Genomic DNA, 17,334 nt, shown 5'->3' on the forward strand with positions numbered 1-17,334 from the left:
TTTATTTTGTTTCTATCTTCCACACCACTTTCTCTGATGTGGCATTTTTTAGTGCTCTGGACATGTGAAACATCTTCCTTAAAATTCTGTTTGTGATTATTTGATCTTAATCCCTAACAGCCTAAAAGTATATAATCTTCTAAAAAATAATTCAAGATGCTAAAACAACAATTAACATTCTTATACACGTTAAAAAAAAATGCCAAAACAAAAAAAAGTTTCAACACATACTGCAGTAAGCTTTAGTAATCTAAAAGATTTACTAATGGACTATGAAGATCCCTCTCTGACATACTAGACAAATGAGGAGCTTTTCAAGGTATTCTCAGAGAATTATTTTAGAAAAAAGTCACTGAACTCAGAAATCCACAAAAAAACAGTTCAGACTTTTTTTTTCTAACTTACAATAACTGAGGTGAATTGATAGAGGTTCGATACCACAACTTGCTAAATTCCTCACTTAATCTTTGTTAATCACATGATAGTAATGAAAATAAAACACACCTTTTCTCAGTAATCTTTTGAAAATTAATCAATCAACTATTCTAAAATTCAAGGTACTCAATGTCAAAAACTTTTGAAGAACCTGTATCAGTCTCCTACTCAGGAGAGAAACAGAAGACAGCAGGTGAAGGGGGGAAACAGAACTGAAGAGCCTGGTCCAGCACCATCCGAACCATAGCTGCATAAATTCTCTTGCTGACCTAGTTCAGTGTAAGACAGATCACCAGAAGAGCAGCGGAGCGCTAGCTTGACACTGCCGACTGACATAAACTACAGGTGATGCGGTGATGCAAAAAGCCATCCCACTGTCTGTTTCCCGCAGAGCTCACGGGTTTCTACACTTCACGAACATACATCTGATGGAAGCACTTACCATGATAATCCCCTTGGCTCGGTGGATTGGTTAGAATAATCTTCAGGCAACTGAAGGGCGTATAGTCTGTCCTCTTGCCTTCCTTTCCGAAGCTATGGCGGATATTGTAAGAGTAGCCTTTATCAAACTAATTGGAGGAAAAAGAGACAAAGTAAGCCAATATCGTGTCAGCAGTGCCAGCTAGAATCAGAGTACAAAATGGTTTTTTTCTAGAATAAATTCAGCATTCATTGGCAGATGTACATATCATATACATCATTTGAGTCCATGTATAAATAAATTTTTAAAAATTTGTTATGGGAAACAAATTTCTCAGGTAGAAACAGAAAATGTTTTTGTATGTTTAAAGAGAATAATCCTTTCCTAAGAACAATCAATTCACCCATTTCTTGGTTTGATTCCAGAGATTACACTGGATATATAGCAGTTTAGTCTCTTCCCTACCCTCTTATCCTAGTACTCCCTGAATTCATCTATCCTACCTATTCTACTTCTGAAATGCCTTCTAACATAATTATTCCCTTCCTCTGTATTCTCACTATACAAAGCAAGAAGCAGATGTTTGATGAATGAACTACTACAATTGTCTCCGACCTGGAATTCCTGACTCCATGTTTCTAAAGCCAGCTAAGAGTATAAAAGGACTTTGAAATGGGTGGGACAGAAAGAAAACAAGAACTAAGGACCATTGAAAAGCTCAGAATAGTGGGACTTAGCTGTCTAGTACTTTAAGGAAAGAAAGAGAACCAGATTAAGAGATAGGAAACTACTGTATTATTTTTGGGGGTGAAATTTTTATATTTGAGGGTATAACTCACATATAGTAAAATGCACAGATCTCAAGCCTACAGTTTTACTGATTTTAACAAACCACTGTACCTACGTAACCCATACGCCATTAAGAGAGAATATTTTCATCAACCCAGAGTTCCCTGTGCCCCTCTCAGTCAACATTCTTCCCCTCCCTGCATACTTAGAAGCAATTACGGATGTGATTTTTGTCACCATAGTTTTAACTATTCTACAACTTTCTATAAATGGAATCACACAGTATATAGTGTTTTGTATCTCACTTCCTTCATGACTTTTTTGTTTTTGAGATTTATGCATGCTATTCATTATACATATTGTCAGCAATCCATTTTGCTTAACTATAGACCCTAAGAGTTAAAACTAGAAATAGATAAGACCACTTATTTCATGCTCTAAGTAAAACCCATTGTGCTTATTTCTTATCACACTTCCTTGAGGTTTGACAAAGATGTTTTGCAATGACTGTAACATTCTAACCACCTGGCCAGAAAAGCCCTGATAGCAACAGAATGCCTAGAAGACCACACCCTACATGTCCCCTTCCCTTCCTGTGATCAGGTGCAGAACACATACCGACCCCCACCCATGATCTCATGCTCTCTGCCTGCTTTCTTGCCCATACCTCCCTGAACCTCTGTATAACTCTATGCTCCATCATACCAAAAAGAGGTTGGTTATTAAAACTTGAGCGTGCCACCACGCTGGCTGCTGGCACCCAAAATAACTCCTTCACTTCTCTTTTCCAAAACTTTGTCTTTTGAGTTATTGGCTTCTTTCGCAATGAGTTTATCCAGGTTTGTTCGGCAACAGTGTTGGCAAACCCAGCCTAGAACTACGCTTTCCAATAGTCCAGCCCTCTCACTATTCCCCAGGATGGGGCAGTTGGCCATGGCAGTACACCAGCGCTTACTTGTTCACATCCTGAGTTAGGAGCTATGCTGGATTGATTGGTAACATTATCAGCAGTTTCTTCCTTTTACTGCTGAGTAGTGTTTCACTGTATGAATATACCAGATAGTGGATCTAGTCCTCTGTTGATGGACACCTGGGCTTTTCTAGGTTTAGGATATTACCAATAAAGCTGCCATGAACATTCTTGTAGATGACTTTTGTGGGCATATGTTTTCATTTCTCTCGAATAAACATATAGGAGTAGAATTACTGCCAACAGTTTTTCACAGTGGCCATACTATTTTATACCCCACTAGCAATGCAAAAGAGTTCCACACCCTCCCGAAAGTTTGGTGCTGTCTTACTTAATCTTGTTCATTTTAGCCATTCTAATGGGTAGGTAGTGATATCTTACTTTGCATTTCCTTGAGACTAATACTCGTGAGCACTTTTTCACATTCTTTCTTGGCTGGTGATATGCTTTATCTTGTAGTGTTTGTTCAAATCTTTCTCCCATTTAAAAAACCGAATTGTCTTCTTTGTAGGAATTCTTGATATGTTCTTGGTACAGCCCTGCTGTCAGATACAGGTGTTACAAGTATTTTCTCAGTCCGTGGCTTGTCTATGTATTCTTGATGTTATCTTCTGATAAGATGAGCAAATGCTTTTATTTTCATGAACCCTAATTTATCAACTTTTTTGATGGTAATGCTCTCAGTGTCCTAAGATAGTTTACAAAGATATTCTCCCCTATGCTGTCCTTTAGAAGCCATAATGTTTAAGCTTTAAAGTCGGGTCCTGATTCATCTCAAGTTAATTTTTTGTATGTAGTATGAAGTAGGAGTCCAGGTTCTTTTTTATCCCCTGTAGGGGAGGAAGGATCGTTTTCCCTCTATCTTCCTAGGTTCATGGGCTGGGGCCAATGAATCAAACTGATAAAAGACATTCACAAGAAAAAAAAAAGCTTAATTACATATGTACAGAAGTGCACTCACGGCAGTCTTACAAAGAAATAGGACTTGAGGTTTACATACCATTTCAGGCTAAAAAAAGGAAAAGGGATTCTGGGTGGGAAAGGCAAGTTAGGAGAAGGTGAGGGGAGGAAATGCATGGTAAATAAAAGTTGTATTGTTCTGCAGCTGAGTCTCCTGGGTGATAAGAGTTGTCTAAAGTAGCTCTCTTTCTGGTACAGACACATCTTTACAAATGTAAATTTCCCTTAAAAGGGGAAATTTATACTTTATTTTTAGGTGGTTAGAAGGAGGTAAAGGGCTCTTGAATCTGCTGGTTCGCAATTGCCTTTAGCTCAAAATAGTCCTTATGTCAAAGTGGCATATTTTGGGGTGGCATATTCTGGTACCCTTCAACACCATTTGTCGAAGATACTTTCCTTACTAAATTGCTTTGAACAGAAACAGATTCATAAATATAGAAAAAAAACTTGTGGATGCCAGAGGAAAGGGAGGTGAGGGCATAGGTGAAACAGGTGAAGGAGATGATGAGGTACAAACTTCCAGTTATAAAATAAATAAGTCATGGGGATAAAAAGTACAGCACAGGGAATATAGTTAATCATCCTGTAATAACATTATATGGTGACAGACTACCTTTATCATGGTGAGCATTTCATAATGTATAGAATTGTTGAATCACTATGTTGTATACAGGAAACTAACGTAACACTGCATGTCAACTACACCTCAATTTAAAATAAAAACAATAAATAAATTGCTTGGTACCCTTATCAAATCTGACCACAAATGTGTGGGTCTATTTTTGGACACTGTATCATTCCATTGGTCTGAATGTTTATCTTTTTGCCAATGCCACATTGTCTTAATCATGAAATTTTTAGAGTAAGTCTCAAATTTAGATAATGTAAGTCCCCTGCTTTGTTCTTTTTCAATATTATTTTGGCTATTCTTTGTCCTTGCATTTCCATGTAAGTTTTAGAATCAGCTTATCAATTCCTATTTTAAAAAATACCTGCTGGAGTTTTCAACAATCAGTACCTTATGGCTTCATAACTACCTATCTGCTCACAAGCAAACCACAACCAGGAAAATCAATGGCATTTCAACTAAAAGAAAACTTTCCAAAATAAGTAAATTTCGTTGGTGAAAACAAGAATGTTCAAAGTTCCAGTTAAACATCTTTAATGAACACCTTCTGTTAGTTTCGTTAGTCCTAAACATTAACTATAATCAATCTCTGTGAAAACTTTCAGGTATGAAGTGAATTTAATTAGATACAAGATTTCTGTATGTTCATCAGAAGACTCTGGGTCAGCTATTCTGTAGAAGTAACAGAAAACTACTCTCCCTACAGGAAGAAAAGCTAAAATTAGTATATTTCACCGGCCCCTTCTTTCCAATTTATTTACTGCCTTCATGTATGTATGTCTAAAATTTGGACCTTACTATAATTAAGCTTTCAGAGTATTCATGTATTTATTACACAAACCGTCTTCTCTAGTTTTCAGACTAGGAAACTCCTGAAATACTGTACAGAAGGTACACTGATTGGGCAAAGTTTTTGTTACCAAATGATCATTCACAGGCTAACTCAGGAAATAAATGGAGAAGCCCTGGGGCACTGCCGCAGCCAAGGGCTCCATCCCAGGGAATCTCCAGGGGGCTGGACAAATCAAAAGCAGAGCTGCTGGGCTTGGTCTGCCAACACTGTTGCAGAACAGACTCCAGATACACTTGTCGCAAGAGAAGCCAACAACTCAAGAGATGAGGGTCTGAAAAGAGAAACGGAGAGATTTATTTCGGGTGCTGGTAGCTGGGGGAGGTGGCAGGCTCAAGCCTGAACAACTGACCTCTCCACTTACTAAGATGGACACCTCAAGTTTTCTAAAGAGAGGTTCAGGGGGGTACCTGCTAGAGAGCAGGCAGAGAGAGCATATGACCACAGATGGGGGTTGGTAAGTGTTTAGCACAGGATCATGGCCAGGGAAGGGGACAAGTGGGGTGTGGTCTTCTAGGTATTCTGTTGCTATCAGGGCTTTTCTGGTCTGGTACTTAGAATATTCCAGTTACTGTCAATGCCTCAAGAAAATCCAATCAGAAATAACTGTTGAGGTCTATAGTTGGGCAAGAAGGCTCGCTGACATTTTCTTAGAGAATACTTTCTAGGTGTCCACATCTACAACTCAAAGGAATATCTCTACGTATTCAAACTAAACTACAAAGAGGTAGGGAGAACCAAGAAAACAACACACTTTCTTGGGCTCCATCCCATGCTGTCCAGTGATGGGAAATGACAGAAAATCGACACTGGTCTTATGGTGGGTGAGCGGCAGTTTTCAACCATCCAAATTAGTCCTGACATCCCAGCAATGGCACTGGCAACACACCAATCTACATTTCTGTAGATCAGACAGCAATAAATTATTTTCAGGGGTACTATGTTACCAATGGAACTCAAGAATAATTACAAAGTAGGCACATCTTTATCCTGACCCTACCCTGTCTCTTTCAGAGTCTCTCTCACAACTCTACCTTCTGTACCACTCCTACCCACGGTCTAGTGACCTTATCTTATACTTTAAAAAGTATTTATAGCCAAATCTACTGAGAAACTATGAGTTTCAGAGACCAGAATGTAAACATTTGATTGTCTAGAAGAACAATGTATGGTCTTCCTTGGAGGAAAATCTTTACTAACAAGAAAAGCCCAAGACGAAATATTATTCACATCAGCAAAGCAACAAAAACTGCCATTCATTACGGTCAAGCTCAGCTTGTACAATAAAGTGAGAATGGTTAAAAAGTATCCTTCAGAGCTATATTTATATTTGATACCAGTTTTTTTTTGTTTGTTTTAAATTTTTTATTTCTTTATTTGAGAGAGCACAAGCAGGGGGAGGGACAGAGGGAGAAGCAGACTCCCCGCTGATCAGGGAGCCTGATGCAGGGCTTGATCCCAGGACCCTGAGATCATGACCTGAGCTGAAGGCAGACACTTAATGGACTGAGCCACCCAGACACCCCAATATATTTATATTTGAAAAGGAAAATCTTCTTGACCTAAATGAGGCAAAACAGCCATGTATATGAGGGCACAGAATAATGTAAGGATATGGTATTTCTTAACAGGACATTTTCTTTTTTTTAAATTTAATTTAATTTTATTTATTTATTTGAGAGGGAGAGAGAGCACAGAGGGAGAGGGAGAAGCAGACTCCCCGCTGAGCAGGGAGCCTGATGTGGGGCTTGATCTCAGGACCCTGGGATCATGACCTGGGCTGAAGGCAGATGCTTAACTGACCAAGCCACCCAGGTACCGCTTAACAGGACATTTTCAATCCTTCTTTAATGCACTTGTTTCTAAACCCACAAAAATTTGAAACTTCAATTTATATATTTAAAAGACACTGGGGGACAGGGTGTCTGCTAAACTACAAAGGAACTCATTCAATACCCAGAATTCAGCATACCAAAGATCAGTAGTTTGGCCCCAGGAAATTGAGTTACCATAAACCACAACACGGTTTCACAGCTTAGCAGCAGGGAGCTACATGTAAGTGGACCTGCAACTAAGAAAGAGTACGAAATCATCCCCTAGCCTCTGCTCAGCGCATTCTTGTTCACTCTCTTCTATAGTTTCTGACCTGTTGATAATTTCTTCTTGTGTCACTTCCTTAAAGTTTTACTTACAATGTTAATAACCAGAATGCATGCTATAGGAATTTAATATCTAGTGCCCCCTGGCTTTTAAATGCCTACTTACTATACTCAATTACTATCTGTAAAACTAATTTTGTGATCAGTCACCTACAGATTCCAAATACTTCTCTTTAACTTTAACCACAGTTTAACTCTCAAGGTCACTGAAACATCATATATATTCTAACAAAAACCACACTCAAAGGAGACAAGGAAGTCCTAAGGGGTCTGGGAAGAAGAAAAGGCTAATAGTTAATGAAGTGGAGAACAAAGGCAAAAGAAATATAGGGGGGAAAAAAACTTTCTTACAACTTACAGCCCACTGACAAGTACTTGGGACAGGGAGAGTGACCTTCCTCAAGGAGCTCAACTGCTTCAATGTTAATACTTTGCTAGAAGCAAAAGGCTACCTAAGCTTCATATTAGCCCTACCTCCGGGATCCTATAAAAATCCCTTTGGAAACTTCATTTCTACTCCCCCAAGATGAACATTAGCAATCATCCTCCAAGTATATGGCCCAGGTACACATCTGAAGGGTCTCATGACTAAGATTTTACTAGACAGTAATAAACGACCTTTTCCTTCCAACAGCTAGCACTTCAAGGTCCTGCAAACCTTGCTTCCAAATTCCTTAGAGACTTACTCTATACTTAACCCCCCCACCCAACTTGAGAGTATATAATCAGCCACTCCTCACAACCCCAGTACAGCTCCTTCTGCCCACAGGTCCTGTCCCGGATTTTAATAAAACCACCCTTTTTGCACCAAAGACATCTCAAGAATTCTTTCCTGACTGTTCACTTGGCTTTGGAACCCCAGCATTTCACATCAGTTAAGGCAGGGCTTTAAGTTAAATACCTGAGTTTAAATCCTATCTATCTTACCACATGCTAGCTGAGTGACCTTGGGCAGGTTACTTAATCAATCTGTAAAGTTCCCTTATACATAAAAACGCAGGAGTAATACTTAGCAGATAGGGCTGGTGTGGGGATTAATTAGCTCATTTTCATAAAGCACTTGGTATAGTATCTAGCACAGAGTAAGCATTCAGTACTTTAGCGTTACCATTACCAAGGTAGTCAGTTTTATTATTAACTAGAAGAAGCTATCTTAGGAGCACCTGGGTGGCTCAATCAGTTGAGCATCCAACTCTTGATTTCAGCTCAGGTCATGATCTCAGGGTCCTGAGATCAACTCCACATCAGGCTCCGTGCTCAGCAGGGAGTCTGCTTGAGATTCTCTCCCTCTCCCTTTGCCCCTTCCCCCTGGTCTTGGGCACAGGACTAGGCATGTGCTCTCCACCCCCCCCTAAATAAATAAATAAATCTTTCACAAAGAAGGACAAAAAGCTATCTTAAGTGGGTCAGATCTGGTGTGTTATTTAATACTATTTAAATTACTTACATGTTTTGCGTGGCGGGATACAAAATCAATGCTCAGAAATCAGTTGCATTTCTATACACGAATAACGAGACCGAAGAAAGAGAAATTAGGGAATCCATCCCATTTACAACAGCACCAAAAACCATATGTTACCTTGGAATTAACTTAACCAGAGATGTTAAGGACCTATATTCTAGAAACTATAAATCACTCTTGAAAGACATTGAGGAAGACATAAAAAGATGGAAAGATATTCCATGCTCATGGATCGGAAGAATTAACATAGTTAAAATGTCCATGCTACCCAGAGCAATCTACACTTTCAATGCTATCCCGACCAAAATACCGAGGACATTTTTCAAAGAACTGGAACAAACAGTCCTTAAATTTGTATGGAAACAGAAAAGGCCCTGAATCTCCAAAGAACTGTTGAAAAGGAAAAACAAAGCTGGGGGCATCACAATGCCAGATTTCAAGCTGTACTACAAAGCTGTGATCACAAAGACAGCATGGTACTGGCACAAAAACAGACACATAGACCAATGGAACAGAATAGAGAGCCCAGAAATGGACCCTCGGCTCTTTGGGCAACTAATATTTGATAAAGCAGGAAAAAACATCCGGTGGGAAAAAGACAGTCTCTTCAATAAATGGTGCTGGGAAAATTGGACAGCTACATGCAAAAGAATGAAACTTGACCACTATCTCACACCATACACAAAAATAAACTCCAAATGGATGAAAGACCTCGATGTGAGACAGGAATCCATCAAAATTCTAGAGGAGAACATAGGCAGCAACCTTTTTCATGATACATCCGCCAAAGCAACCTTTTTCATGATACATCCCCAAAGGCAAGAGAAACAAAAGATAAAATGAATTTATGGGACTTCATCAAGATTAAAAGTTTCTGCACAGCCAAGGAAACAGTCAGAAAAACTAAGAGGCAGCCCACGGAATGGGAGAATATATTTGCAAATGACACTACAGATAAAGGACTGGTAAACAAGATCTACAAAGAACTTCTCAAACTCAATACACGAGTAACAAATAAACAAATCAAAAAATGGGCAGAAGATATGAACAGACACTTTTCCAATGAAGACACAAATGGCTAACAGACACATGAAAAAATATTCAAAATCATTAGCCATCAAGGAAATTCAAATCAAAACCACACTGAGATACCACCTTACGCCAGTTAGAATGGCAAAAATTGACAAGGCAAGAAACACCAATTGTTGGATAGGATGTGGAGAAAGGGGATCCCTCCTACATTGTTGGTGGGAATGCAAGTTGGTACAGCCACTCTGGAAAACAGTGTGGAGGTCCCTTCAAAAGTTAAAAATTGAGCTACCCTATGATCTAGCCATTGCACTACTGGGTGTTTACCCCAAAGATACAGACGTAGTAAAGAGAAGGGCCATATGCACCCCAATGTTCATAGCAGCAATGTCCACAATAGCTAAATCGTGGAAGGAGCCGAGATGCCCTGCAACAGATGACTGGATTAAGAAGTTGTGGTTCATATATACAATGGAATATTACTCAGCTATCAGAAAGAACGAGTTCTCAACATTTGCTGCAACCTGGATGGCACTGGAGGAGATAATGCTAAGTGAAATAAGTCAAGCAGAGAAAGACAACTATCACATGATTTCTCTCATCTATGGAACATAAGAACTAGGAAGATCGGTAGGAGAAGAAAGGGATAAAGAAAGGGGGGGTAATCAGAAGGGGGAATGAAACATGAGAGACTATGGACTATGAGAAACAAACTGAGGGCCTCAGAGGGGAGGGGGGTGGGGGAATGGGATAGACCGGTGATGGGTAGTAAGGAGGGCACGTATTGCATGGTGCACTGGGTGTTATACGCAACTAATGAATCATCGAGCCTTACATCGGAAACCGGGGATGTACTGTATGGTGACTAACATAATATAACTTACATGTTTTGTCTCCAGCTTCCTCATCAGAAAAACTTGAAATCTAGTTACTCCCTCCAACTTTTTATAGGGCCTTAGAAAAAAAAAATCAGTTAAGCAATTTCAAGTCTGTACCACAGCTGGAAGGCATTGCTGCTACTACTATAATTCAGTAAATTACCTCCTATGGTGTACTAAATATTTCTTCTTCTGCTCTGTAAGAGTTAATTCATTTCTCATTGGTGAGAACTTTTCACAAGCTTATGAGGCAGCAAGGTGTTAGAGAGATAACCCAGATTTTGGTTCTAACTCTGCCACCTACTAGCTGAATAATGTCAGGCAATTATAAATTACTTCAGTCTGTTTTTTCATTTTTAATATTGTATTAATGAGACCTGTACTTCACTCTATGCAAAAGCAATTTGTAAACTGTAAAATGCTAAGTATATACTATAATTATGCGCTACAGTTATTTGTATAAAATTTGTATAAACTTGTTTTACCATGTTTGAAAAGAGAAATGTTAAAAATAGCTTCCATTTTATATTCAAGTGTATCTCTGAAAACTCCTGCAACTTCACTTGAAAAAGTTTGAACACACATTATATATTTTTTGAAGGATGCCAGAATATTCCACCCCAAAATACACCTCCTTGGTCTATGGATTATTTTCAATTTAAGTCCACTAAAAACCAGATGCCAGAAAAGCTCTAAGAAGAGCCCACTAAGTTTTCCTTTCATAAAGGAAATTTTCATGTGTAAATGTGTCTCCCACTCCCTACCAGAAGAAAACAACTCTTATCACTGGAGAAGGCACAGACTTAAAACTGCATAATAAAGCTTACTAAATAACCCTTGCTTACCATACTTTTCCCAATCAACTTCTTATTACTTGCTCCCTTCGCATGCCAAGAAGCCCCAAACCCCTTTCTTTTGTTTAGCCTTAACTGTCCCCTTGAGTTACTCATTTCTGGGTGTTCCCATCTGTATGAGCAGTGTGTATGTTAATAAACTCCTGTTTTTCTCTTGTAAATCTGTCTTATGCCAGTCTCATTTATGAGCCCCAGCTGGAGAACTTAAGAAGAATAAAGAAACAAGATTTTCTCCTTCCTCTATAGTTTCACTGGAAAAGGTGGGACACATTTTCCATCTTCACACCCTAATCCCCTTCTCTAAAGTTATGGAGAACATTTTCCCTTCTAGACCCCAAGGTATGCTGATTTTCTTTCCCTCAAATTTCCCCTGAGGCAGGATCAAGCTAAAATCTTAAAATTTTGATCGAACTACTTTGTTAGAATTTTTTTTTAAAAAATAGGGAAATGCCAAAATCCACAGAAAAGGTATTAAATGGGATGATCCTATATTATCTGATAAGGTAACTGACTAAGCCAGTACTTTCAGTAAAGCCAGTATACATCCAAGATGATCTGTGTGTCAAAAACCCGCCATCATCATCAGAGGGAAATGGAAAGCTATGTGTTCAGGAATGCAGGTGGGGTGTGGGCTAGTGGGTTTGTCTTTTTCATCTTCAACGGCTATACCCAAACGACTCAGAAAACAAGAGTTGAGGGTCACCTGGGACTGTGTGATCTACATCATTCTAATTGTATCTGTTCAGTCAGATATTCAGTTAAGAACATCATTTCTAAATTCTGAATGGGCAATTTTGTACAAATGCACTACTGCTATTAGCAATAAAAAATAAAGTAATACTTAGTGATATCTCAATAATAATAGCTTAGATTTCTACAGATCTTTAGCAGTGACAAAATGATACTTCTTAGACCTTTTACTACCTGTAAGGTATAGAAGTTAGGTAGATATCTCTCTTTTATAAAGGAGCCAACTAAGGTTTCAAGAGGTTCAGTGAATAGTTATTTCAATTACTTAGTAGAAAAGCTGGCATTAAAAGCCTAGTCTTCTACTTACTTACTTTTTTTTTTTTTTAAGATTTTATTTATTTATTTGACAGAGAGAGAGACAGCCAGCGAGAGACGGAACACAAGCAGAGGGAGTGGGAGAGGAAGAAGCAGGCTTCCAGCAAAGCAGGGAGCCCGATGCGGGGCTCGATCCCAGGACCCTGGGATCACGCCCTGAGCCAAAGGCAGATGCTTAACGACTGAGCCACCCAGGAGCCCCTAGTCTTCTACTTTCTAGAAAATACTACAAAATTATAAACGGAGCAAATGAATAAGTAAATATAGGCAAGTGTCCATTATCTATGGCAAACATTCAGATGTAAGCTGCTTCTCTGCTCTTGCTCAGCTGCTTCAGAGCCAGCTGAAAGTCACACTGAGCCAGAGCTAAACAAAATGCTTCTGATTCTAGTAAAAACCAGAGAAAAGAACCTACTCTCCAAAGAAATAATAACTCTAATGAGCCACTCACGTGATTTACCTGGTTCCTAATCTACCATGATTTTAGAATCAAAAAATGGCAAATCTGAAGTTAAATATTACTGGAATGAAGAAACACTAGTGTTTCCACATGCTTTCAAATTACCAGGCACACTTGATCTCCTCCTTCTACAATCTAGTTGGGGACATGACAATGAACTGGACTACAAAGAGCAGAGAAAAGAAAGCATGAAAATGGACACAGATGCATGCAGAATGCACCACTGCTGATTTAACCGGCAACTTACTTAACATTATCTGGAGCTTTCGCAAATTTAGCTTCCTGATCAGAATCAAAATTTAAGAGCTGGAACAGGCTTTAGACCTCATCTAGTGCAGCCATTATTATGTACAGAAAAGCAAGGAATGGAGGGTCTAAGGTGCAGGGGAGTTAGACAAAGAACCTTAGTCCCTGTGCTGCCTATTTCAGGCACCCCTCATTCACTTCTGTAAGTCTCATGCCTAGCACAAAGCACAGCAAATTGCGGTTGCTCACGAAGTGTTTACTAGTCTTAACTTTTTTTTTTTTTTTTTTTTTTTTTTTTTTACTCTATGTTCATTGGGCCATCCCCACAAGAGGACTGAAAGCTCATCTTGTATTTATTACAATGTTTAACTTTGAGCAATAGGGAGATTTAGCACATTCCTATCACTGCACAGTGTTAACTGTTTAACATGTTATTTCAATAGAGGCCTCAACAATTCCATCCGGAAGACACGGTCTGAGGCAGCTGCCTGGTAAGTTAAAACGTAATCTTCCATTTTAACTGGCTATCTGTTCAGACAAGTGTGTTGATCTTAAGGAAAGAACAGATTACTGATGGAATTTTCAGCATCTCACCCGGAAGCTTATTTAGAAAAGTCTACTTTATTCACTGATACAAACACCACTAACATAACAGTGAATGAAAATGTATTAAAATTCCAAATATAATTTTCCAAAATGTAAGACAGAAACCAAAGACAATCCTTCATTCACTAAAGTAAAAGCATTTACTGAATCACATTCTTACAGCTTAAAAAACTAAATTTAGTAACCCTTAAGAGGTGATCAATTTAGTCTCTATCTCACTGGTAGGGGAAGAGCCAACATAAATTATCACCAGAAAACCACAGGAGCAGGCTGACTGATGTAGAATGCTCTAGTCCAAGATGAGTTGGCTCAGCTTGAATAAATTGGTCTTTTCACTCGCTGAAAACAAGAAAAGCAAACTGAAAACATCATCCGAGTCTACAATCAAAGACTACACAAAAGTTAGCTGATGAAAGCTTCTAATCTCCAAGGCAAAGGCCCCCTCTTCTTCACAGATACAGGAATTGATTTTTACAAACATTCTGAAGTAAAAATTAAATGTAAATTTGTTTAACTTCTGCCAGATTAGTTTCATCCTATTTACTCATTTTCTCAGACATTCTGTCAATTTTTAAAAATAGTTTGCTTTTCTAGATTTCCTTACCTGGCAACTTTAATCCAAAGCAAGTATTTTCTAGAACTAAATTTCTACTATGATAGACTTTTAAAGATCTAGCATGATTATTAAAAAGACATTTTAAAATACCATTTATAGCCTAGTGTATATGTTATATGTAACGAGTTTATGGTTTTGAAGAGCTACCAAGACAACTGCTAAAATATAGTTCCCAAATCCTACAAATTTTTAGAAATATATATATTTTATATAGACATTTAAATATTGATATATATTGATATATTTCAATATGTTTCTGGATAAAATTCAGAATTGTCACATATTCTTGGTGGTGTATGCCTTTTATGAACATGTATTTGTCCTGTTTAATCCTTTTCTCCTTGTACTGCATTTTGTTTAATCCTGTCACTCAATTTTTTGATTCCCCTTGCTGGTATTCCCTTCCCCATCTTTATTGTCAATCTTTCAGTGTCAGAATGTTTTAAATAAACAGCAAATGGGTAATTGGTTACCCATGACCACCCTCTAGTGGTTACTTATAGCATATGAAAATACACATTTTTCTATCTATGTCAAAAATGAATCAGACTCTACAAAACAGACAAGAACTTTAGCATGCTTTTACTTCCATCATAATTACAAAATCCGCTCCAAAATAACTCTAAAAATGAACTGGTAAAAAGATTAAATGATTGTCTCAAATTCACAACAATACAGTGAGCCATGTCACTTATTAGATTACATGTCATCTTCTAGTCATCTAAGTTTGGCTACATAACAGATGACCAAAAGAAAAAAATTACATTAGATTTAAAAAGCTAGCAATAACTGATAGAAAAATATATCATGCCGTGAAATGACAAATGGCACGAGATAAAGTTTTAATGTACAGTAAACAAGCTAGATTATTCCTCTACAATTTCAGGGACAAAGAGACGATCTCTTGCCTCCTGTTGTAGGCAAGTGTTTTGTCTTTCTTCTAAAGGTTAGGAACCAACAGTTCCCAAGTGGTGAGACTAAATTCTCTAAGGCTTCATCTGAAGAAGATCAAAGGGAAATATACAAAATAGATCAAGAATTAGAAAAATGTATGTTGGGTGATGGGAGGCAAATTTATTTTTTAAGGGATTTACAAGGCTTTTTGGAGAGCTGGATGATTCTAAGATGGGTAGGGAAATGACAACTTAAGCCTGAAGCATTTTGTGTACCAAAGAAGAGTTGCTTAAAAAGAGGATGGGGCCTGAAAGAGCTCCCGACGGCCAAAGCTGGAACAATTTGAACAAGAAAATAAACAATAACAGCATGGAATTATAGCCTACAGAATGAAATGTATAATTCACAAGATGTTCATGGGTATATACTGATACAAGTAACTGAAAAAATAAATGGGGGAGAAGGGACAGCTTTTCCTTATAGAAGAATTGCAATTAATAAATGCAGAAGGATAGAGAAAGAGAAAATAACCATTAGAACACCATACTAATAATAGTTGCAGGCAAGATCCACTGAGGGATGCTAAAATTAGTGGGGAAATAGGATCTCCCCCAAGACATTTTGAGGAGAAAATAGTTAACTCTATAGTAGAGAAAGCCAGCAGATACCACCTTAACCAAGTGATCAAGGCTACTGTCACCAGTAATAAGTTATGTTGATATTATATGCCCCAGATATCTCCTATGTATCATTTTAGGAGATACGACAACGAAACACAAAGTACAATCTTGGACTGAATCTTGGAACAGCAAAAGGACACGCATAAGAAAACTGGTGAAATCTGGTTAAAGGCTCTAGTTAATACTGTACCAATGTTAATTTATTAATTTTGATAACTGTACAACAGTTCGTTAAGACATGAATATTAGGGGGCGCCTGGGTGGCACAGCAGTTAAGCGTCTGCCTTCGGCTCAGGGCGTGATCCTGCCGTTATGGGATCGAGCCCCACATCAGGCTCCTCCGCTATAAGCCTGCTTCTTCCTCTCCCACTCCCCCTGCTTGTGTTCCTTCTCTCGCTGGCTGTCTCTCTCTCTGTCAAATAAATAAATAAAATCTTTAAAAAAAAGAAAAAAGACATGAATATTAGGCGAAGCCAGGTGAAGTGCATATGAAACTCTGGGTACGATTTTTGCAATTTTCTTTAAGTCTAAAATTTTTTCAAAATAAAATGTTATACACCAATGGACTAGGCATTACAAAGATGACCTCATTTGATTGTCCTAATGACCCTGCAAAATTAGTATGGTTATCCCTATTTTACAGCCTGGAAAATTGAGACTTGAAATGATTAAGTGAAATGTTCAAAAGTACACAGCGAAGGGTGTCAGCTGCAACCTTCTGACGACTTGCTCAAAGTCCATGTTCTTTCTACCATGTTATGATAAACACACGTAAAAACAGCAAAAGCTATTTTCAGAACTTGATGGTAATTTTCAATTTACTTAAAATATGAGGTATTCTGCAAAGTTTTTCTATCATAATAATAAAAGGCAAATTACTATCTATTTAAGTAAAGCCATTTTAATTTACTGAAACATCTAGCAAGTCATGTCAAACTCTACAAATAGCAGCACACTGTTATGCTTCCCAATATGAAGTATAAGAAAGATTGATCTGTTACAAGGGCCATTCAATGTCAACAGGCATAGTTTTTCCCTCATATAATTCAAAGATTTCTAGTACAGGGGCTCTTGGTTGGCTCAGTCGATAGAGCATGTGTCTTTCGATATCAGGGTTGTAGGTTCAAACCCCACGCTGGGAGTAAAGATTACTTAAAAATAAAATCTTAAAAAAAAAAATAACAGAATTTGCAAAGTTATCTAGTATAGAAAATTTAGGTGAATTTATCTTAGTTTTTTCCCTTACAACATTATACCACTTACCTACACATAACCAACATACAAATATTATTTAATACAAATGAGAAGCATATCAAACTCCAGGGAACTATC

The 17,334-nt window shown here is 38.0% G+C and overlaps 1 protein-coding gene across 2 annotated transcripts in view; it reads right to left on the minus strand.

Annotated features, from left to right (window-relative positions):
* PRIM2 (DNA primase subunit 2) overlaps positions 1-17,334 on the minus strand; it is a 307,763-nt gene that overhangs the window by 47,956 nt on the left and 242,473 nt on the right. For both annotated transcript variants that reach the window (XM_045803074.2, XM_045803066.2), the window contains exon 11: positions 878-1,004. In XM_045803074.2, coding sequence (XP_045659030.2) covers positions 878-1,004 — 127 coding nt within the window. The remainder of the gene's footprint in view (positions 1-877; positions 1,005-17,334) is intronic.

Source organism: Ursus americanus, chromosome 29, assembly GCF_024610735.1.
Source record: "Ursus americanus isolate L20-20 chromosome 29, mUrsAme1.1.p, whole genome shotgun sequence".
NCBI classification, from domain to species: Eukaryota; Metazoa; Chordata; class Mammalia; order Carnivora; family Ursidae; genus Ursus; species Ursus americanus.